The following is a 27601-nucleotide window of genomic DNA, read 5'->3' on the forward strand; positions in this document are numbered from 1 at the left end:
TTAACATCTGGTTGAGTTTTTATTTAATGGTAGATCAATGATGAACCGCTGCTGGATGACAGGGGGCGCTGTTGGCAAAGTTACAGGGAAAAAATAACTAATAATTTGTCTCACCTGTCCCAGCGTACACTCCACTGAGCCCAGGAAGTCGGCCTCCTTCGGCCCGTTGTGGTTGATGATGTCGAACAGCTCGAAGCGCAGCCGCTGCACCTCTTCAAAATAAAAGTCCAAGGTGAAGACCTTGGAGTAGGAGGGGTTGACGCAGCTGCGGATCACCTCCGTCCGGTCCACCTGCGGACGAACAGCGAGGTAAACCTGTGACAGCCATCAGAACCGGGTCAGGTCCTGATGGTTCTGGAGCTGGACCAGCAGCACCCAGATCGCGCTGAGGCTGCGGCGCTAATTAAGCAGCTAGCAGAACCAGAACAGAGTGTTTTGGTTCTGATGTTCTGCTTCTGCAGGATGTGACGTCAGAGTTTCATCAGACTCTGTTCGGGTTTCACTGATTAGAACAGAAATAAATTAAGTAAATTTTTTTCTTCTGGTGAATTTTCTCCTGAACTCAAAATTTTCCCATATCAAATCAACACAGAACCAAAGATGGCGGCGTGTCAGGAGGACGACCTCGGCCCATCAACGCCACGCGGCGCTGGTTGCCATGGTGACCCACCTCCATCCACCGGCCATGGGACTGCATGTTGAGGACGACGCAGGGGTCGGGCCTGGACAGCGCGTCCCGGTCCGAGACGCCCTTACAGGTGAGGCGCAGCTCCACCTTGGTGAGGCAGGAGCTGCTGAGCAGACCCAGAGAGCCGGCCGCCGACCCCAAGATGTCGCTCATGGCGGAGGCGGGACAGGAAGTCTGCAGGGGCAGGCAGGAAGTGGGTTAGAACCTCCAGTTTCAGAAATGAGGCCAAATCATCTGGAAAACGGAGCAGGCTGAAAAGCAGAATGAGCTGACCTCCGACCTTCACATCACCATGACAACCCTGTTGGTCGCCACTGACCTCCGACCTTCACAGGAAAACACAGGACAGGGCTGCAGCCAATGATCAGGTCAGTAATCGATTAGTCCATCATTCATCGATAGTTTTAACAATGAATCATTCTCCTCCAGATGTTTAATGACGTGAACATGTTGGAGCTGAACGCAGCATTTTTAGTTCATTTTCAAATAAATTAATGGAAACTTAAGAAAAGAATTAAATCGTTTTTCCAAAATAAAATGTCATATTTTAGCGTCCAGGCTTCTGAAATTGTTCTTTTACGACCAGTTCATATGATTTTGGAAAATTCTATATTTATGCTTTTACTAAAAAAAAAACTAAAAAAAACCTCTAAAATATAAAATCCAAGATTATTTGAACATTTTTTATTTACAAAGTGACACAAGTCTAAAAAGAGTTAAACTTATAATTTTATAAATGTTCCATAAATGTTTCACATGAAAATGTTCTGAATCAGCAGAACCAGAGCTGAATCCGTCTGGATCAGAACCAGACAGTTAGCTCGCTCTGCCCTCCATCATCTGATTAACTGAGCCGCCTGCAGGAAATGTCCGGTTTCCTCCTCTTCCTCCGCCAGGCCGCCGGCTCAGATAACAGGATGAAGAGCAGATACGTCTCAGGACCAGAGCAGGCGTGTTCAGCTGTCCAGGATCCAGTTTCAGTCGGAACCGCTGCAACGGGACGTTAATAAAGCTACACTGTCAGAAACAAACAGCAATAATCTGGATTATTTAGTCTGGTACAGGAGGAAAAAAAATGGAGGTTCATTTTTAAAAGTCATATTTTCACCACATTTTTCATTCATTGATAAATGCCACAGGTTCAAGCTAAATATTAAGCTTAAAAGTAAAAGTTTAGCTTTACTTTACTTTACATTTAGTTCCAAATTAAATATTTCATTAGCAAGCAGCTTGCTAACAAATGTTTAGCTACATATTTCTAAATATCTAATTTGAGCTAAATAAATAATTTGAAGATAAATAGTTACCAAGCTAAATATGGAGTTAGCCAAGTAGCTCCCAGCTAAAAATTTTGTTAGCAACCTAAATATTTAGCTAAGAGCAAAATACTCCAAGATACAAATGCACTTGCCTATAACTGGAAATGGACTACCAAAATAAAACCTGAAGACTGGAGGAGTCAGCCTCACCAGCAGAAGTTTGTGTACTGGCTATCAGAGTCAGCTTTTATTTTGGTAGTCCACTTCCACTCATCAACAAGTGAATTTGCATACTAGCTAAATATTTAACTCTGAGCTAGGTAAATATTCACTTTGCAAAGAAAATATTTATCTAGAGCTAGTTCTTAGCTAACTAAGTAGCTGGAGCTAAATATCTAATGAAGTATTAGCTTGGAGCTAATTATTTAGTTAGCCAGTTAAATATTTATTATTGCTGCAAATTTTGGACTGTAACTTTACAAATGGCACCAAATAAACGTGACGCTGCCGCCTGTTTAATTCTGATCAGAATTATTCGTACACCTGACAGGTTTAAAGCTTCAGTCAGACAGGAAGTTGTTTCTGACAGGAAGTGACATTTATGAATAAATTAAATCCAATGAAATGTATTATAAAAATACAACATGAAACAGAACATAGGGACTCATAAAACTCTAAAAAGCTCCACACACCATGGACTACAGCTCCCATCATCCTCAGCAGCTGTTGCTATGGAAACAGACCCGTCCAGAGCCAAGAGAACCAAAATATCTGCAGCTGTTATCATGATCCAACCGTTCATCCAACCAACTGACTGTTCATCCAACCATTCATCCAACCGTTCATCCAACTGTTCATCCAACCAATCGACTATTCATCCAACCATTCATCCAACCGTTCATCCAACTGTTCATCCAACCAATCGACTATTCATCCAACCATTCATCCAACCGTTCATCCAACTGCTCATCCAACCAATTGACTATTCATCCAACCATTCATCCAACCGTTCATCCAACTGTTCATCCAACCAATCGACTATTCATCCAACATTAATCCAACCATTCATCCAACTGCTCATCCAACCAATTGACTATTCATCAAACATTCATCCAACCATTCATCATCCAACCATTCATCCAACCAACCGACTGCTCATCCAACCATCAGAGGAACTCTGATCATTAAACTGATTGAACTTTTTTCTGTTGAACTAAAATCACCAGATTTTGCCAACAGATCAACACATAAGGAAACCAAAATGAATTATTTTATAAATGTTATAAATGTTTCTCACTTTAAGGTTTCTAATCTGTGACTCGGTCCAGTTCTTGGTTTTTTTCTGACCTTTAGACATTTTCCTTCATGTCTGTCTACAGACTGCTAGCTGTGATTTCGCTTTATGTGAAGAGTTTGGGTTGTTTCATCATCATCATCATCATCATCAGCTGAGGATCATCAGATCCAACAGGACACAAACCAGCTGATTCTCCATAAGAACCAACCTGCCTCAGGAGGAAACTAACCAGAAACAGAACCTGTGACCGGCAGAGAGCAGACAGAACCCGGATCACCTCAGGATTTCTGACCCGAACCACAGCACCATCACACTCTTCCTCAGCAGCATCAGTCTTCCTCTCTTTTACCTGTTCGGATGAGGAAAAGCTTCAGAAAAACATCCGGAAGTTTCCGGTTTCAGCTCAGCGGCTCCAAACTGAGATCAGCTCCGCTTCTTCACCCTCATCCTCCTCTTCCTCCTCCTCTGGCTGCTGGAGAGCCTCTCCGCTCCGCAGCCGCTCCTCCCGCATTTATACCCGGGGAAACCCGGAGAGGAGCGGGCCGCGGCGCCCCCTACAGGCCGAGTTGGAAATAAAATCAGCTTTTATTCATGAAACATCCTTCAGATCAGAGCTGAAGCATCCAGAGGTCCAGAAGTATTCATACTGGCTGAACTGGGCAACACAAGCCAGACCTGATCTGAAAAGTGTGGCATGCTTCTGCATGAGGAGAAGTATGGAAGCCAGAGAATCTCTGAACATCAAGCTTCCTGACATGGATTCCCAGCTGGACTTTCACTAGGCCATTCCAGTGTGTTCAGAGCTGCTGCCCTGCAGGAAGTGAGGTGAGTTTATTTATCTATTGCACAAAAATCAAATCAGAAATAGGAAAATAATAAAAACTAAAGTGGATGTAGTGCAGGAAATGTTTCAAATGAAATAGTAATGACCTTTATTCTAAAAAGTGACTAAGTGGAAAATAAACCGGGACAAACTGATGTCAGAGGGTTTTTATAGTCTGCTCATTTGTATTTTCCTCCTCAGATGAACTTTTGACCTGAGCGTCCCAAAAATCTCAAGTCGAACGATTTAAAAACATTCAGCTTTTTCCGCCACTGGATGTCGGTGTTGAGTTGAAAACAGAACCACAGCCTCATTTTCTCACCTGAAATCAAACTTTGACTTCTTAACTACCCCCCCCCCCAGTTGTATTGACCAAGACATATGTTTCCAGATTTAACAGACATAGAGCATAAATGTGATTCCCTTTGGTCAAATGCAGTAAATTCGTCCATAGGGGAAATGAGTTACATTAATAAGTTGGTAAATAACTACATAGTTGGCAAATTGCATGACTAAATTCATGTTAAGCAAATTTTGGGTTTGAAATTTGATCAGAATGTGTCATATATGTTACAAACGACCGTTTTCATGTTGCATTTGTAGACATACGACCGAGTGAGCGCTCTTAGCAGCAAACTATCTTAGCTGTATTTTTCTCCGGTAGCGTGTCAACAGGAATGGAGGAAGTTAGGAGAAAGCAACAGGTGTTGTCAGAACACCGGTCTTGTGGGAAATTCTGTTCCCTGTGAAATTCTGCCCCCTGTGTCGGGAGCGCGCATTGCAGCCAGAGAGGTGGATCCGGCGGATCTGACCATTTTCACGGCGCTTCTGATCGATTTCTCGGTAAAAACTACTCATATAATCATGTTAATGTTGCAACTTTCAGTCTAATCAGCAGCTATCAAAATAAAATAAAATAAAATAAATAAATAAACGGGGTCTTCTGTGGAGGTATTTTTTCGCTGTTTTGTGTTATTTTAAACGCGAAGAGAATCGATCATTTTTCAACTTTTGTCTCTTAAGCCTGACAAATAAAAGTCAGTCAACAAACACAGGTTCCCAACACGTAGTGTGCATTTATAATTTTTCATTTCTGATACAAGAGGAGGGAAGCTGGCTGATAGCAGGGCACCAAAATAAAGACTTCCTGAAAATATCAGTGTAAACTTTTTGGTAAATCCCGTTCTAATGTAAAATATGACAGATTACTGGATTAAGGAAATGTCTAGTATGCTATCACACATAATAATTTTTGAGAATTTGGAAACAGTTGCTTTTTATTTCCCAAAGTTATGGGGGGAGGAGAGGAGAGAATGGATATTTCAGAGGCCTGATAAAATCTGTTCCTCCTCTAAAAAATGGAAACAAATTAATTTACCAGCAAGTCTTTAACTGTGTTGATTCCCCTCATCTTCAACAACAAATCCTGTGGATTTGGTGACATTTGATCATTGTTTGCCAAAGTTAGGAGGGGGGAACCAAATATTTTAGCTCTTTCAGCCGCCCACTATAAAACATACTATAATTTGTATGTTTTGATAAAAAAAAAAAATGTACTTAGCCAAAATCAGAAAAAGGTTTCAGAAATTCCAAACATGGTTATAAACATTCTGCTATTAGAGCAGAATAACCCAGTCCAGGTTTGAAGAGTCTAGGTGTCGTAGTTTTGGAATTAGAGCAGATCTTGTGTGATCGAAACCGAAAAAAAGGGCAAAAGTTTCCCTTTTTGAAGTTTCACTAATCAGATAAAAGTTTCACAAATCACAAACATGGTTATAAAGAGTCTTCTTGAAGAGGAGAATAATCTAGTCCAGATTTGAAGAGCCGCATCTACTTTTAATAACTATAGAAAATGAAATTATTGTACTTATTAAGTTATAGACAAACAATTTTCTTAAAAAGCTGTTTTTATGTTCCATGTTGATGTATTAAGTTTTGGCTAAGTACATATTTTTTTATCAAAACATACAAATTATAGTAATCATGACAAAAGTTTTCATTAACACTCAAAATAAGAATATATTTACAAATGACTTCTCAGACAGAACGATAATCTTTGTGGAAACATTCCCAACTACAAAAAATAATATTTAGATCACTTACCTAATCGGTGGGCGTCCAAAGGTTTGTCTTGTGGTCTTGTAGCTGAATAGTCAGAAGAAACTGCGCGGCAATCGCGATATCTTTAAAATGATCTTGTTTGGCTTCTTACTGGTTAAGATTCAAAAGCCCGCTCTTATTATTGTCCAATCATATTTAAGTATTGTCTCTGTTATATTGCATCATTTCCGGTGATGATAAAACGTGATTACAATGGTTTTAGTAATCTAATTTAATTACATTAAATCAACATAAGAAAAATTAGTAGTTTCATTATTGTTGGTAATTAAGTAAATGGTTCTTTATTCAATCGTGTAAATGCAAGAAAGATGACTGAATTGTGTAGTATTAACTTATTTTGTTTGTGCAAATCCAAAATCCCCTCAGTTCTCATTTTTTCAGTGCACTAAGAATAATCTCACAGCAACGTAAACCTCATGCTGTCGACGCCGCAGTGGAAACAGGAAAATCCACAACCTCTTTTGCTAGGAGTTTTTCTGCAAACTGAAATAAACAGCTTCATTTAATGGTTCAAAGTTTGGGTAACAAAGAAAGTAATTCACTGTACATGTCCATTTTATGTAGGGGGAACAGATTATTTCAGGCAGCTGAAAGAGCTAAAATATTTTGTTCCCCCCTCCTAACTTTGGGAAATAAAGAGCTAATGTTATCAAAATTTGTTGTTGATGAAGAGAGGAATCGACACAGTTAAGGACTTGCAGGTAAATTAATTTGTTTCCATTTTATGTAGGGGGAACAGATTATTTCAGGTGGCTGAAAAGTTGAAAAATGATTGATTCTCTTTGCGTTTAAAATAACACAAAGCAGCGTAAAAAGACCTCCACAGAAGACCCCGTTTATTTATTTATTTTATTTTTATAGCTGCCGATTAAACTGAAAGTTGCAACATTGACATGATTATATGAGTAGTTTTTACCGAGAAATCGATCAGAAGTGCCGTGAAAATGGAACAGAATTTCGCATAAGACCGGCTCTGAATGGACTTTCTACGCCATGGACCTGGGAAAACTCCCGTTTTTGTAAGTTTTATGCATTTTAACGACACTTAGACATCTGTTACTGTTTCTTCAGTTGATCAAATGTGGAGCTTTATAATCTTTCAGTGCAGCTCTAATTAGTAATGCATGTTTTCTCCTCTGTTGTACTTCAGTTACAAAAAAAAACACTTATAAAAGATCTTCGGAAAACAATATTATATTAGTTGTTCGGTGACTGTCTAACTGCTCACAGTTCCAAGTTTGGAAATTAAATGTCTAGTTTGGACGCTAAACATTTAGTTGAGAACAAAGTATATAGTTTGCTAACTAAATATTTAGTTTACAAGTTACGTATTTTGGTTGTAGGTTATATATTTAGTTTGGAACTATGACACTTAAAAATGTTTGAATTACATGGTGAAAATATGTAAACCATCACATATTTCATCTGAATTTGGGAGAAATAAGAAAATTATGTAATGTTATTGATGTAAAGTTAAATAGTCAGAAAGTTTTTGGTTTAATCCTTTTAAAGGGAAAAAAGTGGTTATTTCAAACATTCAACTTCCATCTGTTTCCCACCACTAGATGTCGGTGTTGTGTTAAAAACCAAACTCTGGGCTTTTCTCATCAGAAATCGGCCTTGAACATCTTAGTCACTTTCTTTCGACTCTTTAACCTTTATTGTGGATGAAAAGTGCTGATTTTTGTGTTTATGGGTCGGACTTAATGTGAGTTTGAAACCAAAAGTACCTTAAAGGTAAACTAATCGTTCTAGACTTCACAATAAAGCAACGTCGAAAACTTCCGGTAGGTACCGGAAGTTAAGTTTGCGTTACGTTCAGCTTTATAAAATTCTGAAACGCGGAAGTGGCTCACAAACAAAGCCTAGAGGTGACGGAGTCAGATTTTAACTGTAAAGTTCATCTTTCCTGTGAACCGAGACAACACAACCGTGAGTTTTATACATTTGACGTCACGTATTTTTTAAATTGTCATTTCCTTATCTTTTTGTTCAGAAAGATAAAAGTTAATCACGTTTAGGCCGCTGAAGTTGATGCCAAACGTCTTAAAGTTTCTTGTTTGACATACAATTAAAAGTTTAAAAGTACTTTTTTTTCTTAGTTCTGATAATCTCAGTTGTGTTTTAGAAAATCTATCTTCATTTATTGAGTTTAATCCCGTTCTCCTCTCTGAAAAAGTCAACATCCGCTCCGATCCCTTCCCTTGGCTTTGGAACCAGAGACAGCTGCTGGATCCATTAAAATAAAACTTTTGCCGGATAAAATGAGGGCCGAACTTCCTGCAGGACTCCTTGCTTTACAGACAATTCATAAACCATCTTTTTAACTGTTTAGTTTGGTGTTTACCAACGTTTTGATTTAAATTGTCAAGTTTTACAGTTGGAGTTCGGTGGAGATGAAGTTTCCGATTTTCCCAGAACGTTCTGTTGAGGTTAAATGTTTCAGATCTGCTCTGATTCGTTCCTGTGCGATAAAAAAACGGTTTTGTTCTTATATTTCTGAATCACGTTTGGTGTTTTAAACCCGAGATGATGGGAAAGTTTGAAATTGAACACATGGTTGCTGCTTTTCACTTTCACTTGCGGAGAAAACAGAAATCCCCTTCAAATGTTTGTTTTTGGTTTTATCTGGAAAATTAAAGCTAAACTCTGGTTTTCATCTGAATGTTGATGCTCACATAAATCCCCAAACAGAGGTCAGACTTTTCCCTGCAGCCTCATTTAGTTCAACATGTAGAGCTGCATGATATTAGGAATAAATGGCGTTGAAATGTTGAATATTGTTATAATTATTGCAGTAAAGTTTGCCCAGTCAGGAAGCGGGTGTTCAGAGTCTGCAGTCCTGTCGCATTTAAATGCATCATTATTCTAATATGACCCAAAACATGCATTGATACTGATATTGTGAAAATCCAGTCTTCCTACAGATGTTTTTATTTAGAAATCTGTCTCATCTGATCTTCATTTTGGTTTTTCTGACATTTTCTGGTTTATTTATAGATAGAATTGAAACAAAAAAAAAGAGTAATTTGTGTCTCAGAACCGGTTTTGGGTCATAAGAGCCTCAAACGTTTTGGTTCTGGATCAGAAACTTTAACATTTGTACTTTAGTCCCAATGTGCTTGGTCCAACTGTTCAGCTGCTGTTCCTGATCTGGACCAGAACCGGGTCGTGCTTCAGCCCGTGGTGCGTTCAGGGCATGCCAGGAACATCCAGAATCTAACAAGTTTCAGCAGTGCGTCCAGTCATTAGAGGAAAAACGGAAGTCTAAAATGTTCCCTGTTCATCAACAGACACATGAGGTCTAAACCAATCACAGTGAAGGGCGGGACCTCCCGCCCTCTGATTGGCCCAGCTGGTCACCAGGACAAAATGTGGCAAAGCTGAAGCCTGAGCCTCTGAAAGTCATCTGTGATTCTCCAACTAGGAGCCTCAACCGGCCAGGTCCAGCGTCGCCCTCCTGCCCCCGGGGTAACGTGGGCGTCGCCCTCCTGCCCCCGGGGTAACGTGGGCGTCGCCCTCCTGCCCCCGGGGTAACGTGGGCGTCGCCCTCCTGCCCCCGGGGTAACGTGGGCGTCGCCCTCCTGCCCCCGGGGTAACGTGGGCATTTTAAGACAAACGGTTTCAGTGAGAAAACCTGGACTCCCTGCTGCTAATAACGTGTGATATTTGTACAGCGAGACTTAATTCTGTGTGAACGAAGAATAATTTGTGCTTAAACGCTCGTCACGGTCAAGCTTCGCTCTGACTCTTGGGGCTCGACCTGATGTCTGCGCTCACAACTTTATGAAGTTTATGCAAATGAATCGCTCATGACACCCTGAAGAATACTTCATGAGAAAAATGGTTTCAATGTAGAGAAACATTCCACTCATCGTTTAGATTTTTTCCTGTTTTATCGTTTAATTCACTCTTTTATTTTGACTTTTGAATTTTCAGGAGGTTACGCGTCTCTTCTGCTTCAAATAAAGAACTTTGTTGATTAATGGTGTAGAGGTCAGTGTTGGTGAGTGTTGGCTCCAACAGGAAGTGGTCATAGATCTGGACTCTGATGCGACTTCCTGTTCTGTCTCCAGCTCCATCATGGCCAACGAAGTTTACACAGCGACGACGGTTTCTAACCCGAAGGCGCCGTTCTGGCTCGGCCCGGCGTCGGAGCATCTGGACATGCTGCGTTTCGGCCTGAAGATGCTGGAAGTGGTGAGGTCAAAGTTCACTCAGCTCTGATTAATGCTGTCTGGACAGAACCGCCCAGGTTCTGATCAGGCTACCTTGGTTACCGTGCCAATGGTCCAGATGTATAAACACGGCTGGATCAGAACCAGAACAGAACCGGAACTGAACCAGGATCACTGAGCCGAGCCGAGAACCGTTCAGTTCATTGGTTCAGTTCTCGGTTCAGTTCATTAGGGGTGTAATGACACAATAATCTCACGATGCGATATATGTCACGATATTCTGCGATCGATACGCTTTGATACACTTTTATGATTTTCTGAAAGATTTTAGAGGGACAGAGTGATTTTGGTGACGGTTTGTGTTCCATAGACTTGGATTTCATCAGTTTTCAGTTGGATTTAATTAACTGAAAACTGATTAAAAGCATCAGCTACACAATACCTGGCTCTGATTGGGGTAGGAGGGTAAAATAAAGTCTTTTGGACTATAGTGAAAATATTTTTCTACCTTGTCTCCCAGAGTTGGCCGTGTCTGTAAGCCGTTTACTACTAACTGCTGGGGTTGCGGCTCCGCCTAACCCCGTAGTGATCGAGTCCTGGCAGCTGCGCAGCGCCGCCGTTCCCCTGCTTGATCTCTGAGTATCTGCCTCTCATCGTTCTCAGTCTCTGATACTGTTTGTCAGTTACCAATATGAATGATCGATCAGCCATCGTCGTCATGGCAACCCTCACCCCCCAGGCTCCGGCTGCGGGTTTCCCCTCTCCGTCTTCCTGCTCCAAGCAGAGCGCCGCTGCTGCTGCGCGTTGATTCTTCAGGTAATCCTTTACATACAGACAGAAACCACTAGGCTAAAAACAAATCGCCCAGCGGATGCCACCGATCGCTCCGGCATCCAAACTTTGCATTCATTTTGCTAAGAAACTTTACTTGGTTTCTTAGCAACAAAATACATCCCATAATTATTTGTTGAAGATTTGAGATTTCTAAAACCAAAGGAATCTGTTAAGTTTCGTTTTTTACCTTTGGAAGCTCATTTCCTGTCACATAACCAGAAAAGACAGTTTTTGACATTTCTCTGACATTCAGAAAAATACGGTTGACTTATTTTAGCATAACTCCGGTTTTATTTGGCCTATTAACACAATTTAAAAACTGGTGTGTAGTTTATAATGTGCTCTTTAAGCACAAGTTGAAAGTGAGACTGTGGGAGTCTGGCTGCTACGCCGTAACAAACCAGACGTGTTAAAAAGACGCTGTAAGGCTATGGACCCCTATGTTCTAACGTATCGATACTCGCGGATGAAAAATCGGTAAATATCGTAGAATCGATACAGCCCTACAGTTCATGATTCAGTTCTCGGTTCAGTTGTGCTTTGTGAATCTGTTTCAGTTCTTTACTGTCGTCTGGAGAAACTTTGCAGAACCAATTGGTCCAATTTTGTCAGAAATAAAATGATAATCAGATTAAATTAAAACCTTTTAGTTTCATTCTGGATCTAAAATAATCCCGTCTGGATGATTCCAGTGAAAGGTTCTGTGCATGTTCCCAGTACTGGACCAGTCCCCAGTCTGCGTCTGGTTCGCTGGTTTCCTGTTGTTCACTCCATGATGCTCTGAACCCGTTGCCGTGGTTTCCGTGGTCGGCGCCCCTGAATCACACTTCCTGCCACTTCTTCTTTTTCTTCTTCTCTGAATCCTTGGTTGTTGTCACAGGAAGTTGCCGTTCGGCGGTTCGTTTCACACGTTGCCGCCTCTCCCAGTTGGCAACAAGTTGCTGAATCTGTCGGCTCAGAGTGACGCTGAGGCCAGAAGTTTACATACAGCCAGTCAAAGACCCGGGCGGCCATGTTTTATTGGTTCTGGTTCGGCTCAGGATCGTTTCTATAAAGCACAGAGAACATTCTGGTCCTGAACCACGTGTTGCCTTCCATACATCTGCTGCGACCAGGCAGTGGCAGCATCATGCTGCGGGAGTCAAGAGGAAAAAACACTGAAGCAGAGCAGTCCAGACTTTGGGCCAAAAATCATTTTTAAAACCTAAACTCATAAAAATAGAATCCTGATCCTAGATCCAGAACTAGTGGTGGTTCTGATCCAGTTTTTTTATTCTGAGCTCATCTGAAGAAAAATATTAAATTTCTTCTTGGAAATTAAACCAGAATTTGGGTCAAAGTTCTGGTTTTCCTCTGTGGTTACCAGATGAAAGCAGTTTGGGTTTTTTAAGTAAATTCAGATTACAAGTCAAAGTTCTGGCCGTTAAAGTTCAGGTCCGGTTCTGGTTCTGGTTCTGCTGTTCAGCAGGAAGCGGCAGATGGAGAAGTGAAAGTTCTGCAGGACCGTTTGGCTGTGGTCAGCAGAACCGCCGGCTGTCGCAATGGCGCCTGGGGGGGGCATCCGGGCCGAACAGAACCAGCTGCAGAAACAGGATGTTCAGAGCTCTGGACCTCCATCTGACCGGTTCTGGAGGACCGGTCCATCCAAAACCTTCCTCTGGTTCTATGTTTGGTGACCCGACCCGGTTCTAGCGGCTCTGCAGTGCCTCACACTGGGCCCGGATTGGAACCGGACCTCTGACTGATTCAGGAAGGGATCAGAATAAACCGATCAAATCTGCAGAGTCAGCACTTTCTGCCGCAACCTTTCACAATAAAATCCTTCCTCTTTCCTCACATCCTGGGTCCAGAGACTTCAGGGGGAAAGAAGGCCAGGTTCTGGAGGTTCTGGAGGTTCTGGAGGTTTTTTACATTAGAAACTCTGCAGACACAAAAACCAAACTCAACAGAAAAACTAAAATCAACCAAACGATAAACACTGCAGGGAATGGAAACTAATGCAACAAAAACAGCAGCGAGTCTGAAACTGGACCTGGTTCTGACAGTGAGGACACGGAGGACATGTCTCTAGCTCAGCTGGTCATGTGACGAGGCAGGACAAAGGTTCTGCTCCAGACCGGTTCTGCAGCTTCTAACCCAACACAGAGCAGAGGCTCCGCCCCCTTCAGGTGGAGGACATAGATATATATACAATAGATTTGTTTTGAGGAAGCCTCTGGATGTCGTTGGTCTGTAATGTTTTAGTTTCTGCTGCCACTTTTGTCAGCAGCTCCCCATTAAAACCAGTTTAATCTCACTGGTTTCAATCAATCAATCAAATTTTATTTGTATAGCACATTTCAGCAGCAAGGCATTTCAAAGTGCTTCACATCATTAAAATAAAAACAGCATGTGACATTGAATAAACAATGAGAAAGACATTTTGAAAAAGATTAAAAAAGATAAAAACATTAAAACCCTTTTAGGACTTCAGTTAAACGTCGTTTAACTGGGACTCCAACCCTCTGGGACTTTAGTCACAAACACCGTTTGACAAGGACTCCAACCTCCAGGATTTTAGTTGAAACGCCGTCAACTGGGACTCTAAACCCCGAAGGACTTTAGTTAAATGTCATTTAACAAGGATTCTCACACCCCTAGATATAGATTCGTTGAACTGGGACGTTTTCCGGGGGCCTTTACATAGACAGTGTGAAAGAGAAATTAAAAGAAGTTAATAACTAGATGAAAAGTAAAGATAAAAACATCGAAGACATCAAACCCACAGTCTAACCCTAATTTAGCCATAAACGACTCTAAACAGGTTTTAGTTGAGATTTAAAGGCTCTCAGTGTTTCAGCTGTTTTACAGTTTTCTGGAAGTTTGTTCCAAATCTGTGGTGCATAGAAACTGAATGCTGCTTCTCCTCATTTGGTTCTGGATGCAGAGCAGAACCAGAACCAGAAGATCTGAGGGGTCTAGACGGTTGGTACAGCAACAACAGATCTTTAATGTATTGTGGTGCTAAACCGTTGAGTGATTTATAAACTAACAGTATTTTAAAGTCTGTCCTCTGAGCTACAGGGAGCCAGTGTAGGGACTTTAAAACTGGTGTGATGTCTCCATCTTCCTGGTTTTAGTGAGAACAGCAGCAGCTTCTGGATCAGCTGCAGCTGGAGGATTGATTTATTAGTCAGACCTGTGAAGACGCTGCTGCAGGAATCAATGCGGCTGAAGATAAACGCATGGATGAGTTTCTCTAGATCGCGCTGAGACATCAGTCCTCTGATCCTGGAGATGTTCTTCAGGTGATAGAAGGCCGACTTTGTGACTGTCTTAATGTGGCTCTGAAGGTTCAGGTCAGAGGTCATCACTACTCCCAGGTTTCGGGCTGATCGCTGGTTTTCAGTTGTAATAACTGAAGCTGAGCATTAACTCTAGTTCGCTCCTCTTTAGGTCCAAAGATAATAACTTCAGTTTGTTTCTGTTCAGCTGGAGAAAGTTTTGGCTCATCCACACATTTATCTGTTCTAAGCATCTGTTCAGTGATTGGATGGGGTCAAAGGTCGCCTGACCCTGACCTTTGACCTCTCTGATGAGAAGTTTCCGATTGAAACAAAGAAATCCCTGTTCTTTATGTAAGATTCAAACCAGTTGAGCACCGGACCGGAGAGTCCGACCCGACTCTCCAGTCGATTCAGTAGAACATCATGGTCAACACTGAGGTCCAACAGAACCAGCACTGTGGTTCTCCCACAGTCCGTATTTATATGGATGTCATTGAGCACTTTGACTAGGCCGTCTCCGTGCTGTGGTGAGCAAGAAAACCAGACTGGAAGGAGTCAAAGCGATTCATTATTGTTAGGAAGTTAGTTAATTGTTTAAAAACTGCTTTTTCAGTAACTTTGCTGATGAATGGGAGGTCAGAGGTCAGAGGTCGGCCTGTAATTCTGCAGCAGTGATTTGTCCAGATTGTTCTTTTTTATCAGTGGTTTGATAACTGCTGTTTTCAAAACCTGAGGGAAAACACCTGAAGACAACGATGTGTTTACTATATGGAGCAGATCATTAGCAACGACAGGCAGGACTTTCTTAAAGAAATGTGTGGGTAGGACATCCAGACAGCAGGAACTGGAGCTTAATTGACTTATAATTTCTTCTAGGGTTTTATAATAAAGTAGTTGAAACTGGGTCATTGTTCCTGCATTTGTTTTGTTTGGGCACAGCATTGGTACTGGCTTTGGAGTGGATGTGCAGATTAATCCTCTGATCTTTTGAATTTTCTCTGAAAAGAAACTGGAAAACTTGTTGCAGGTGGCATTAGATTGAAGTTCAGGTGGTGACGTCATAGGAGGGTTTGTGAGCCTTTCAACAGTAGCAAATAAAGCTGGAGCATTGTTAATGTTTTTGTTTATGACATCTGCAAAGAAAGCCTCTCTTGCATGTTTTAGTGTTGAGTGATAGTTACGTAGTCTTTCTTTATAGATGTCATAATAAACGTGAAGTTGAGTTTTACGCCATTTCCGTTCGGCCCTACGGCAGAGTTGTCTTGCAGATTGAACTGTTTGTGCATTTCTCCATGGAGATTTCTTCCTACCAGTCACAACCTTTACTTTAATGGGGGCAATGTAATCAATGATATCTGAAAGTTTGCACTGAAATCATCTACCAACTTATCTACGTCATTATAGCTTAAGGACGAGGAAGAAGAGTAGATTTGATTAAATGTTTCTGCTGTGTTTTCTGTGAAAGTACATTTAGTGATAGTAGTTGTTTGTCTAAGTGGGTTAACAGATAAAGAACATTCAAAGATAACAGCAAAGTGATCCGACAGGCGACATCAGTTACAGAGACATTGGAAATATTCACACCCTCTGATAACCAGGTCCAGTGTGTGTCCAGGAGTGTGTGTTGCTTGTTTGACATGTTGTGTTAAACCAAAACTCTCTAATATATTAAACAGATTTTTTGCCCCTCGGTCTTCAGGTTGTCAACATGAATGTTGAAATCACCGACAATTATCAAACAATTGTAATCAATGCATATGAGAGATAGAAGTTCATTGAAGTCCATAAAGAAATTTTCCTCATATGTTGGGGTTTTGTATAAAGTTAGTATTAAAGTTCGTTTGTGGCCTTTTACCTCAATTCCAAGATATTCAAAAGACATAAAATGACCCAGAGAGATTTTACTACAGTTCATGGTATTCTTAAATATTGAAGCCACGCCTCCTCCTTTTTGTGTTTTCTATTCTCACTTAAAAAATTGTATGTAGGAGGCGCTGATTCAATTAGTACGATTGCTTCATTATTGTCATTTAACCATGTTTCTGTCAGAAATAAAACATCAATATTATGCTCAGTGATGAAATCATTAATTAATAGAGCTTTAGCACAGAGAGATCTGGTGTTTAAAAGAGCCAGTTTAAGCGACTTGGAGGCTGAAAGTTCTTCAATCTGAGGTTTCTGTAGGCAGGGGATCAGTCTGAGGTTTGAATTAAGACCGCTGCTTTTTGTATTTCTGTGTTTTGTAATTTTTCTTGTAGTGATCCGGACAGGTAATGTCCTGCTATGAAATGTCGGGGGGCCAGACACATTCTGGTGGAAGACGGGTGTAGTGATAGTATCTGGACCCCGGTCTCAGACCTCAGAGACGCAAAGTGCCGGATCCTCTGGGAGGTCAGAGGCAGGTGGCTTAGATGAAGTGAGGTCTGCTATGTTAGCGCTAAGGAGAGTCGTGCCGAGGCGAACCTGTTGATCCATTTCATCCTGCTGGGAGGAGGAGGAGTCCGTCCTCCTTTCTGACCCGGATCCTCCACCAGCATCTTCAGGCGGCTCAGGTGCAGCCCGGCTCTCTTTAGTGATTGACTTCCTGGGAAACTCTGTTCTTGTGAGTGAGTGTAGGAGCAGAGAGGGATGGAGGAGGGGAACCAGTCATTCTGTCCCCAGCACTTTGTTTTGGGACACTTTGCTTCTGATGAGCGCAGGGATCCATCCTAGTCGACATCCCTGAGCCTGTTCTTCTGAAGCGATGGTCACATTGCTGTTCTTGTTGATGAAATGAAAATGTTTGCAGTGAGCAGCCTTATCCCATGTTTGTTCAGATTGCGTCCTCCTCTTCCTAGAGGTGAAAGCGCTGCCAGTAGATCCAGAGGTTATCGATGAAGGTCACTGAGCTGGCAGAGCAGGTTTTAATCAGCCATTTGTTTATCATGCCCAGCCTGGAGTGTTTTTCGTCTCCCCATTGAGGCGATGGAATAACTGAGAAATAACTTCGTTTTTAATTTTCCCAGCAGTGTCCAGAAGAATATTAAAGTCCTTTTTCAGAATCTCCGATTTCTGCTTTGCCAGATCGTTGGCTCCAACATGCAGTTTCAAACGAAACTCAGTATGAACTCAGGAAGGGTAATCAGTAGTTTCTGTTAGCAGCTACATGCTAGCCTGGTGCTCTGCCTCTCCACAATGCAGAACCAGGAGAAGCTTCAGGTCCGACAGGTGACCAGATTCATCCATCATCCATTTTCTTCCACCCTTGTCCCTGGTGGGTCATGAGGTGTTGATGCCTCTCAGGTGAGAGGCGGGTCACCTGGACGGGTCACCTGGACGGGTCACCTGGACGGGTCACCTGGACGGGTCACCTGTCTGTCGCAGGGCAACACAGAGACAAAGGGGTCAAACAACCACATACACACTCACACCTAGGGACAATTTAGAGACCAGTTAACCTGACAGTCATATTTTTGGACTGGGAGGAAGCCGGAGAACCCGTAGAGAGACAACCATGCACAGGGAGAACATGCAGACAGACTCGAGCCCAGGAAGCAGCAGTGCTGCCAGCAGCTCCACCAGATTCACCTGCGTTGTGTAAAATTGTTGCCTTCACCTGTTTCTGGACCAAAACGCCTTAACAGCCCAGCTTGAACCAGAACCAGGTCCAGATTAGAACGAGCTCTGTCCCTGTCGCTCTCCACATGACACTTCCTCTTCTTGTCTGTTTTAACGCCGGCTGATGATGTCATCAACTAGCATCACCGTGGATAGCTGGTAGTTTACAGATTAAGATGGCCGCCCTTTCTGGGCTGGATACATCACATAACTGTGGTTCTGGTTCTGATGGTCCTGTTGTGGTGTGTCCCCAGCTGCTGTCCCTGGTGGCCTTCGTCCTGGAGGAGACGGTGTCCACCTGCCTGAGCTGCTCTCCTCTTTACTTCTTTGAGTTTGTGAGCTGCACAGCCTTCCTCTTCACGGCGCTGCTCCTCTTCCTCCTGTCCACCACGCTGTACAGCAGGGTGGGCATCAGCTGCTGGCCCAAAGTGGTAAGGTTCTGCTCTGGTTCTGCTGTGGTTGTGGTTCTGTCCGTCCCTGTTGTCTTACTACTGAAGTGATGAGTTTTTCTGTCCTGCAGGACTTCCTGTACACGCTCCTCATCGCCGTCTTATTCTTAGTCGCCTCCTGCGTGTTTGCAGCCAACAACGGCAAGACAACAGTGGAGACCGTCGCCGTGGTGAGACACCGTCCCTCTGTGTCCCTCTGTGTCCCTCTGTGTCCCTCTGTGTCCCCTACATATATATATATAAAAAAAAAAAAAAATTCCCTTCTCACCCTCCGCGGGTGGTCTCTTTCATCCTCTGAGCTCGGGTCCTCTACCAGAGGTCTGGGAGCTTCAGGTTCTCCTCCAGTATCTTGGCTGTGCCTAGAACTGCACATTTCTGGACTGAGATGTCTGATGTTGTTCCTGGGATCTGTTTGAGCCACTGCTCCAGTTTGGGGGTGACTGCCCCGAGGGCCCCGATGACCACAGGCACCACTGTGGTCTTCACCTTCCAGGCCTTCTCCAGTTCCTCTCTGAGGCCCTGGTATTTCTCCAGTTTCTCCTTTTTCCTGATGTTGTGGTCACTTGGTATTGCTACATCCACCACAACGGCTTTCCTCTGTTCTTTATCCACCACCACAATGTCCGGTTGGTTCCCCATTACCATCTTGTCTGTCTGGATCTGGAAGTCCCACAGGATCTTAGCTCGGTCATTCTCCACCACCTTTGGGGGTGTTCCCCACTTTGACCTCGGGGCTTCCAGTCCATATTCGGCACAGATGTTCCTGTACACTATGCCCGCCACTTGGTTATGTCGTTCCATGTACGCTTTCCCTGCCAGCATCTTGCACCCTGCTGTTATGTGCTGGACTGTCTCAGAGGCCTCCTTGCACAACCTACACCTTGGGTCTTGTCTGGTGTGGTAGATCTGAGCCTCTATTGCTCTGGTGTTTAGGGCCTGTTCCTGGGCGGCCAGGATGAGGGCCTCTGTGCTGTCCTTGAGTCCAGCTTTCTCCAGCCATTGGTAGGATTTCCTGATATCAGCCACTTCAGTTATTTGTCGGTGGTACATCCCATGTAGGGGTTTCTCTTCCCATGATGGTTCCTCCAGCACCTCGTCCTCTGTTCCCCATTGTCTGAGACATTCGCTGAGCACATCGTCCGTTGAACATCCAAGATCCATATATATATATATATATATATATATATATATATATATATATATATATATGCTTTTATTTCTTATTACGTCAGGTTTGGTCCTCCATACCTCAGGTCTTGCAGACGACCTTGAAATCGTTTCTGTATTTAGAAACTATCTGTTTTTTCTTATTAAATCAACTATTTTTATTTCTTGTAATTTTCAGGTTTTTTTTCTTGTCATTTATTATTTTCTTTGTCTGCAGGTGTTCGGCTTCCTGGCCATGTTAGCGTTTATCTTTGACTTCTTCGTCTTCCTGAAGGTCAAAGGTAATCCCTTCCAGGGTGCTAAGGCCCCGCCCACCACCAACGGCGCCGTTCCTCCACCTGAGGCTGAGAAGCTGAACGGAGACGCCAATGGAAAGGCGTAGGACACCGCGCCTGCAGGGGGCGCTCCGCCTGCCAATCAGAACCGCCTGAGACACAAACTGGTTTTATTACTGAAGATTCGGAACCAGCAGACACTAAAACAACCAAACCACTAAACTCTGCTCCACTGGGAATCACACGGCTTACTGGTTCTGACTGGTTTTAACTGGTTCTGACTGGTTTTAACTGGTTCTGACTGGTTTTCTCTTGCTCTGCCAGCTTTGCATTTTAACAGTTGCCTTAAAATTCTCACTATCTTGTAGAAATGATTTAAGCTCCTTATTAACTTGCCACCATTTCTTGACGTTTTTAGAAAATGTTTTAAAAAATGAATTTTTCTGTAAATTTTCTGATTTTTGTATATTTGTCCACTTGGATCGCTTTAGGAAGTTTATTTTATTCCCTGAAAGAAGATGAATGTTTATTTTTCTAAATGAATCGGACAGAAACTGTTCAGCTGTTTATGTCCAAATGAAAAATTTCATGTCAATCATCTGCAGGTTTCACTGAAATCAGGAGGAACCTGAAGATCTAAAGTGAAATGCCTTTCGCTGTCCAGCAGGGGGAGCTGTAATCTGATTTGAGTCGTTTTCCACAATTTTCCCTGAAATCAGTTTCTTCTGATCTGAAACATGAAACGCTGAACCGTGTAAAGTTCCTGCAGCCGGTGGGATTTCCTCTGACCCGTCGGGATTTATCTCCATCCTGCTGCCAGCAGCTTCGTGTTTCTAAATGTTTCTGTCGCTTAGACAGAAACTGATCATATCGGATCTTCGGTTTGGTCCGGGTTCAACGTCTGTCCTGCTGTTACACTTTTAATCGTCTTAAAGGAAACTACTTCCTGTCAGGCTGAGGGAGCCACTTCCTGATTTTTAATAGAAAACAACAGTTTCAGCCTTCAGGATGATCTTCAGCCTTTTCTGCTGTTTTATAAATGTTCAGTAATCCCTCAGATTGAACCGTTTATGCTAATATTGTTGATTTATCTCCATATTGTTGGTTTTATCTCCATATTGTTGATTTATCTCCATATTGTTGGTTTTATCTCCATATTGTTGGTTTTATCTCCATATTGTTGGTTTTATCTCCATATTGTTGGTTTTATCTCCATATTGTTGGTTTTATCTCCATATTGTTGGTTTTATCTCCATATTGTTGGTTTTATCTCCATATTGTTGGTTTTATCTCCATATTGTTGGTTTTATGCCCGTAGACTAGAGAGGACTGCAAGTTAAAGGAGAGCAGTTGTTTCTCCTGGTTTAGTTTCTTCCTGATCGACCTGAACACGTTTGAATCTGTTTTATTGCCAATAAAGACAATCATGTAAAAATACAAATGCTAGTGGTTTTTCTGTCAGACGATCCTGTTTTGTATCGGCGTGTCGCTCTTCAGAGCCAAATCAAATGTTTTCTATGATTTATATGAAGTGTAACTTCCTGTTCCTCTGTTTGCTGCATTTTAATAAACTTTTTAACTTTATTCATGTTTTGCTTCTGGTTTCTTCCTATTCCAACATCTGGACCACTTCAGTTCTGCAGTAACTGCCAGGCTCTTGATTTGAAGAGCTTTATTTTGTGAATTACTACTTCCTCTAATTGAAGGGTTAATAGAGGAGCCATGTTGAGACGACTTCCTGGAGGCGGAGCTTCTTAAAGACACAGAGGCCCAATTTTAAGGTGTTAAATTATAAAGTCAGATTTCTTTAGTCATTTTACATGTATTATTTTCTAACTTCTGAAGGTAACGCAGACCGGATTTGGTGATCAGTTCGTTTTGATCCACTGAGGAGGATTCGGTTTGCCGTCGTCTGGCATCAGCCAATCAGAGCCCAGATTAGATCTATTGTTTTATCCCAGGACGTTAGTCCCGCCCATAGCCACGCCCCTCTACTTTAGTTTGACAGATAAATTCAAAGCGATGCTGCAGGAACACATTTAATTATCCATATCGGCTCTTTTCAGTTTGCATTTTAATGATCTGATGTTAAAGAAACATAAAATATTAAACATTTCTTTATTCCATGTAATAATTTAAGGATGACATTTAGCTTTGTCCCTTTTGGCACTCCGTAGAAGAGCTCCAGATGTTTGTTCATCTTCTCTGGATTCAACCGAGTCCTGCTGATTCACTCAGCACCTGGGAAGTCTGCCCAGTTCTCCCAGTTCTCCCAGCTGCTGCACTGCACCGGTTTGTCCAGCAGGTGACAGTAAACAGCTTCACCAGAACTTCAATATTTGACAATTCAAGGAGAATAACAACCCAACAAACGTGATTCAGGAGGACCGGCTGGGTTCTGGTTCTGGTTCTGGTTCTGGCTGGTTTCTGGTTCTGGTTCTGACTGGTTCTGGTTCTGGTTCTGGCTGGTTTCTGGTTCTGGTTCTGACTGGTTTCTGGTCCTGGTTCTAACTGGGTTCTGGTTCTGCCTGGTTCTGGTTCTGGCTGGTTTCTGGTTCTGGTTCTGACTGGTTCTGGTTCTGGTTCTGGCTGGTTTCTGGTTCTGGTTCTGACTGGTTTCTGGTCCTGGTTCTAACTGGGTTCTGGTTCTGCCTGGTTCTGGTTCTGGCTGAGTTCTGGTTCTGGCTGGTTCTGGTTCTGGCTGGTTTATGGTTCTGGCTGGTTCTGGTTCTGGTTGTGTTGAAGGAACATTATTCTGTTTTCCATTCACATATTTCCATTTTACAGTCCAGTAATTATGTTGCATTCAGTTCTTATAAAATACTAAATATATAAAATATGACTAAATAAATTTCATTTCCTGATTTAACATCTTGAAATTGGGTCTCTGTCTCTTTAAGAAGCTCCTGCTCTTCCTGAAGCTCCGCCTCCAGGAAATCATCCCAACATGGCTCCTCTATTAACCCTTTAATGTTTTTACCAGCGTTCCTCTGAGCAGCAGCTCCTCTAATGAGCTCAGCAGCTGTTTGCTAATTGCTGCTGGCTAGTCTGAAGGAGCTGATTGGGGGAGGAGCAGCGCCTCGGAGGCGGGGCTTGGTCCACCCAGGCGTTTTGCCTGAAAGAATGAAGGCAACACTCCTGGAAAAAACATTCAAACATGATAGAGCAATTTTAAAAAATTGATTTTACATGATACTGGCCCTTTAAATTGTAACTCATCTAGAGTCTGGAGGGCCACACAAGTGGCCGTGGTGAGCCGGATTCGGCCCGCGGGCCTTGACTTTAACACGGGTTCTATGGCTGCTGAAAGTTTTTACTGAATAATAGGTTTGAATCTGTTGTGTGTTTTTAAAGAGTTAAAATCAGATTCAAAGTATTTTAGGACTGGAGTGGTTTCTAGTCTGAGGTTTAATTTTGACCTTTGACCCAGTTTACCTCGTAGGCGCACTAATGATCAGAGTTCCAGCTTTTTGACCTTCTAGCAGGTTTTATTGGCTGCGAGCTGAACTTTATTTCCTCTTTTAAAAGTTCAGATGGGGGGGGCTCTAGTGAAGAAAGCCACAAACTCCGGGAAAAACAAGACTATGGACGGGTACATTGGCGGTGCTAATGCTACCGAGGCTAATGCTAATGTAAGTAGTGGCCATACAAGCGGACCCAGAGACTGGCTCCAGGGAAAGACCCGGATGCTCGAGATGTGCCAGGAAATATGTAAAACTACACAGCAAATTCAAAAGTGTTAAATGTTTTGGTGTTAGTAGATTTTTTTCAAAAGCAGAGTTAATTTTACTCTAACATTCTGTTAATGTAACTCTCGGGTGTGTAATATTAGTAGTTAAAATAAGGTGTTAAAATGGAATTAGTAACTAACCTATGTGACGGGCGGTGATGCGGCATAAATTCATTATTCAGTAGCTGAAATTCATTGTTTGCAGGTAAAACTATAGCATTGAAAAATGCGTGCAGATGAACACTGACTTCTTTTGTGCTAACTTAAATTCATCTTATGCAAGTTTCATATTGTGAAAGGCTGACAGTCATGTCGATACTTTCCGAACACGAAGCTAACCAGGGCAGCTGTTCTGATTCGGTTCTGAGTTCACATTTAAATTCCTCCAGAGTTTTGTCCACATCGTTTAAGTAAAATAAAAGGTTGAGGATTTGTATTTATTTTGGCACTAACTATTGTGCATTAAGACAAGACAATTTTAACAAATTAAATTTGAGAATACAATCGTTTCTAAAATTGTCTTGTGAGCTGCTTGGGCCTACATAAGCTTTCAAAGTTGGATAGAAAAAGCAGCCAACCTCAGGTAAAACGACGCTATGATAATTTGGTTTAGGCTTCTTCTTGATATTGGATGAATGTTGGTCAGATTTAACAACAATTAAGATCCCAAGTTTTTTTTTAAACTGTAAAATCCTCTAACATGTTGAATGCTCACCAGACATAATTTGTGTTGTCGGGCATTATTCCAGGTGTTTTGCATTGTCATGGATTTTGCTGTAATTAAAAAAAAATTATTTTATGGTCTTTTTTCTAGATTTTGAGATCTGTGTGGTGGAAGATGAAGCACAATCCTCAGTAACAATCCCTCTCGTCCGCCCAACATCATCAGTTCCCCAGATTCCACAATTATTCTGAAAAGTTCTAAGAACTGTAAGAACGAACTTGGAGAGCTTGGTCATGAGGAAGCAAAAAGCCAAAAGTTATTTCCAGTGCTTAAATGAATATTACAAGCACTAACATTTTGGGAGTTTGGATTTAATCTCTCACAGAAGGTGCACACTGCCCTGGGGTCAGACCCACAGGGTGAGGAAATCATGAGTGAATACAAAACTAAAACACTGTCAGATGCAACTCGTCGACAAATGGTCAACATGCTGGTTGCAGATATGATAGAATCACACGGGTAAGACTTCTTGATGACAGAAAGCAGTGTTGAGTGAGCAGCATAGCAATTATTTTTGTTTTTGATAGGAGGATCCCACCTGTAAGTGTTCGGACTGGGGATCGTAACGCTTTTTCCATATCTCCAAGATCCGTACTCAAAAAATGGCTACGTAAGTGTTAATATCTATGAAACCTAATGTCTCTATTATTGATGGATGATGAAAGATAGTTGAAAAGGTCTTCCTTTGTTCCATTTTTTATTGCGTATGGTTTTTGTTGGATTGTGTGTGTGGCTGATGTACATCCATGTCTGTCATCCAGAGAAATGGATCACAGAAACACCTTTGATGGAGCACAAGGGTCTCCCAAGCAAAACTTCCCAGATGGCCCAACAACAGAAAGAGGATCTTTGCTCGTTGGTGGACAGCTGTTTGGGGAGGAGTGCATGGAGGCCCGTCTGTCATTAGACAGACAGAAGATGGTTCATGACCCGGTGCTGCATCACCAGTCTTGGATATCTTCCCTCGTTTCCTTGATACCCCTGGGCTGGTGAGTATATTTATAGATATTTCACTTTAAATCTAAAAAGTGAAGAAAATATCCCAAAGGACACTAAAGTAACCAGTATTTGGTTTCTGTTTTTTCTTATTACAAGATTGACCAGGATTTCTCAATGATGCTTGGGGACGAAGTCTCGGGAAGATTTCTTTCCAAATGGTCTTCATATTTGAAACAAAAAGTCATTGCAGAAAGCCAAAGTCTCCCATCAAGTCCTTCTGTTGAGTTACGAGCTTCTTTTGACCCAGAGCCCTCAAATCACTGTGGTAAATTGGGACAGTGTTTCAGTTTATACTTACCTTTGTTTTCAGAAGTCAAACTTGATCTTTTACCTGAATTTCAAGATTTCTGTTTTCCAGTTCATTTTTAAACTTTTGTCTCAAAGATGGTGACCTGGCAGCTCTAATACTGTAACTGCAGCTCCAACCCCCCCCACATCAAGAGGCCACAAAAATCAGCAAAGATTAGCTCAGCAGCCAATCATGTAGTAAGATTCCTGAAGCTAAGCACCATTAGCCTTTTTGTAAACCTCTTTGTAGCGAATGATTTCTGTCCTGTATGCTGTTTACGACTGGCTCAAGGTCATAACAAAACGGGAGACCATGCAGGGGTTAAAGTGCATTTAAATTAATATTTATTAACAAAAACAACAATGGATTGTGGATATCAGTATCAGTGGTGTAATGCAAATGCTTGGATGTGTTGCATGAGTGCATATGGAAGTGTTGAAGTGCAAAAACAAAGACAAACTCAAATGTGCAAAAAGGAGGGGAGCTGAGGCCTGGCAACAAACACCACTAGTGTCAATCGGCAGATGGACGCTGAAGGCGACCCAGAAGACGGAGACAGCCAGGCCCAAGTACTCTGCGCTCCCAATCAATGAACCAGAGACACCTGCAAAGGGGAGGAGCACAAAGACAGACAAAAGCAACACCTGCAGCCCAGCCTACAAGGCCCAGGGCCGTAACATCTGCATGACTTTGTAAAAATGGTAAGCCTTGAAATAAACCCATGAAAGATGAAATGATGTCTTATCTATTGATCAGACAAGGGATCAACAAATACCATTATGGCTCTGCTTTAAAAAAAGTTAATTGACAGATCTGGGGTCAGTAAACTCATAGGCTGTTCAAAAAGAAATTAAAAAAGCATTACTAGGTTGATCTTTTACTGTACTGTGTTAAGACAGGTCACTTGCTTGGGCCTGTAGAGATTATATGTAAAGTTAACAGTTGAATTTTACTCATGACTGATGCCTGTCATCCAGATTACAGGAAGCAGTCAGTCTCTCTACCTTCCTGGAGAAAGTTGCCACCAGGCATTGGGGAACAAAAGAAGAACATTCTGAGGTTCTTCATCGTTGGTATTCCATGTGCTGCTCCAACTTCAGTGGCTGCTTTTGATGGACTGTTCAAAGCTCACTTCGTCTTCAGCCTCTCGTATGATGAAGCTCTTTCCAGTTTCTATACCTTCGTTCAAACTACAATCTACAATATTGATGTTGGGAACAGGAGAAAGTCCAGGAGCTGAGAGCACGTCTCCTCGAGAGCTTTAAGAGCTGAAAGTGTCAAAATGCCGCAGAATATAGACGGGTGTAGGACGGCTTAAAATCCATTTGACAATGTTCATATGCTGTGTTTGTAAAATCCACCACAAAACTGTCAACATTTCATCATGGTTTATATCCTGCTAAAAGTTTACGTTTAAAATGTGGAGAGCAGGGTTGTGTTTCATCTTTTTGCACTTACAATGGCTTTCGAAAACATCTTCACAATGTGCACAGTCATCATGATAAGCGCGTAGGGATACAACAGGAAGCTGTCATACAAACAAGTTCCTGCTGTTCGCACACAGGACTCGCTCTATAGTCGCTCACTTCCTGGAAGTGCTGTTCAGTCATTTCTTCTGTGGAGGAACTTGTCACTGATGTTCAGAGTCTTCAGTGAAGCAGTACTCCAAACATTTTCAGTTTAAACCAATTACAAAACCCTTTTTCAAATTTTAACACTGAAAAAAAAGACAAAAATATTCTGATAAAAAATGGGACATAGCTGAGCCTAAAGAATTTGTACTTGGTGTAGATTGGATACATGTAGAACTACAGGTGTTTATAGCCAAATCCCTGTAAGGGACAAATACATGCATGTGCCTGTTTTAGGTCCAATAAATTATTTTTAAGAATAGTGAAATTAGAG

The 27601-nt window shown here is 42.1% G+C and overlaps 2 protein-coding genes and 1 pseudogene across 4 annotated transcripts in view; 2 read left to right on the plus strand and 1 right to left on the minus strand.

The window, feature by feature from the left end:
* Positions 1–4063, minus strand: part of LOC106907978 (copine-4-like) — a 29823-nt gene extending 25760 nt beyond the window's left edge. The window contains exons 1-3 of one of the 2 annotated variants that reach the window (XM_088013659.1): positions 3594–4063; positions 671–862; positions 115–291 (exon numbers count right to left, since the gene is read on the minus strand). In XM_088013659.1, coding sequence (XP_087869785.1) covers positions 115–291; positions 671–841 — 348 coding nt within the window. In that variant the 5' untranslated portion in view covers positions 842–862; positions 3594–4063. Of the gene's footprint in view, positions 1–114; positions 292–670; positions 3373–3593 lie in introns of those variants that run through there. The other variant, XM_088013658.1, reaches the window with a different exon arrangement.
* Positions 4064–7989: 3926 nt separating this feature from the next.
* Positions 7990–21538, plus strand: cmtm6 (CKLF-like MARVEL transmembrane domain containing 6). Of its 2 annotated transcripts, XM_014975376.2 has the most exons (6): positions 8017–8120; positions 10128–10184; positions 10265–10388; positions 18318–18494; positions 18584–18682; positions 19897–21538. In XM_014975376.2, the coding sequence occupies exons 3-6, from the start codon at positions 10272–10274 to the stop codon at positions 20059–20061; spliced, it is 558 nt and encodes a 185-aa protein (XP_014830862.1). In that variant the 5' UTR covers positions 8017–8120; positions 10128–10184; positions 10265–10271; the 3' UTR covers positions 20062–21538. The 2 variants fall into 2 exon arrangements, with proteins under 2 accessions (XP_014830861.1, XP_014830862.1); XM_014975375.2 differs by lacking the exon at positions 10128–10184 and having other exon boundaries at positions 7990–8120.
* A 1949-nt stretch (positions 21539–23487) lies between these two features.
* LOC106909066 (uncharacterized) lies at positions 23488–27401 on the plus strand (annotated as a pseudogene).
* The last annotated feature ends 200 nt before the right edge of the window (positions 27402–27601 follow it).

Source organism: Poecilia mexicana, unplaced genomic scaffold (genome assembly GCF_051168715.1).
Source record: "Poecilia mexicana isolate PSO_F unplaced genomic scaffold, ASM5116871v1 scaffold_16, whole genome shotgun sequence".
Taxonomy (NCBI): domain Eukaryota; kingdom Metazoa; phylum Chordata; class Actinopteri; order Cyprinodontiformes; family Poeciliidae; genus Poecilia; species Poecilia mexicana.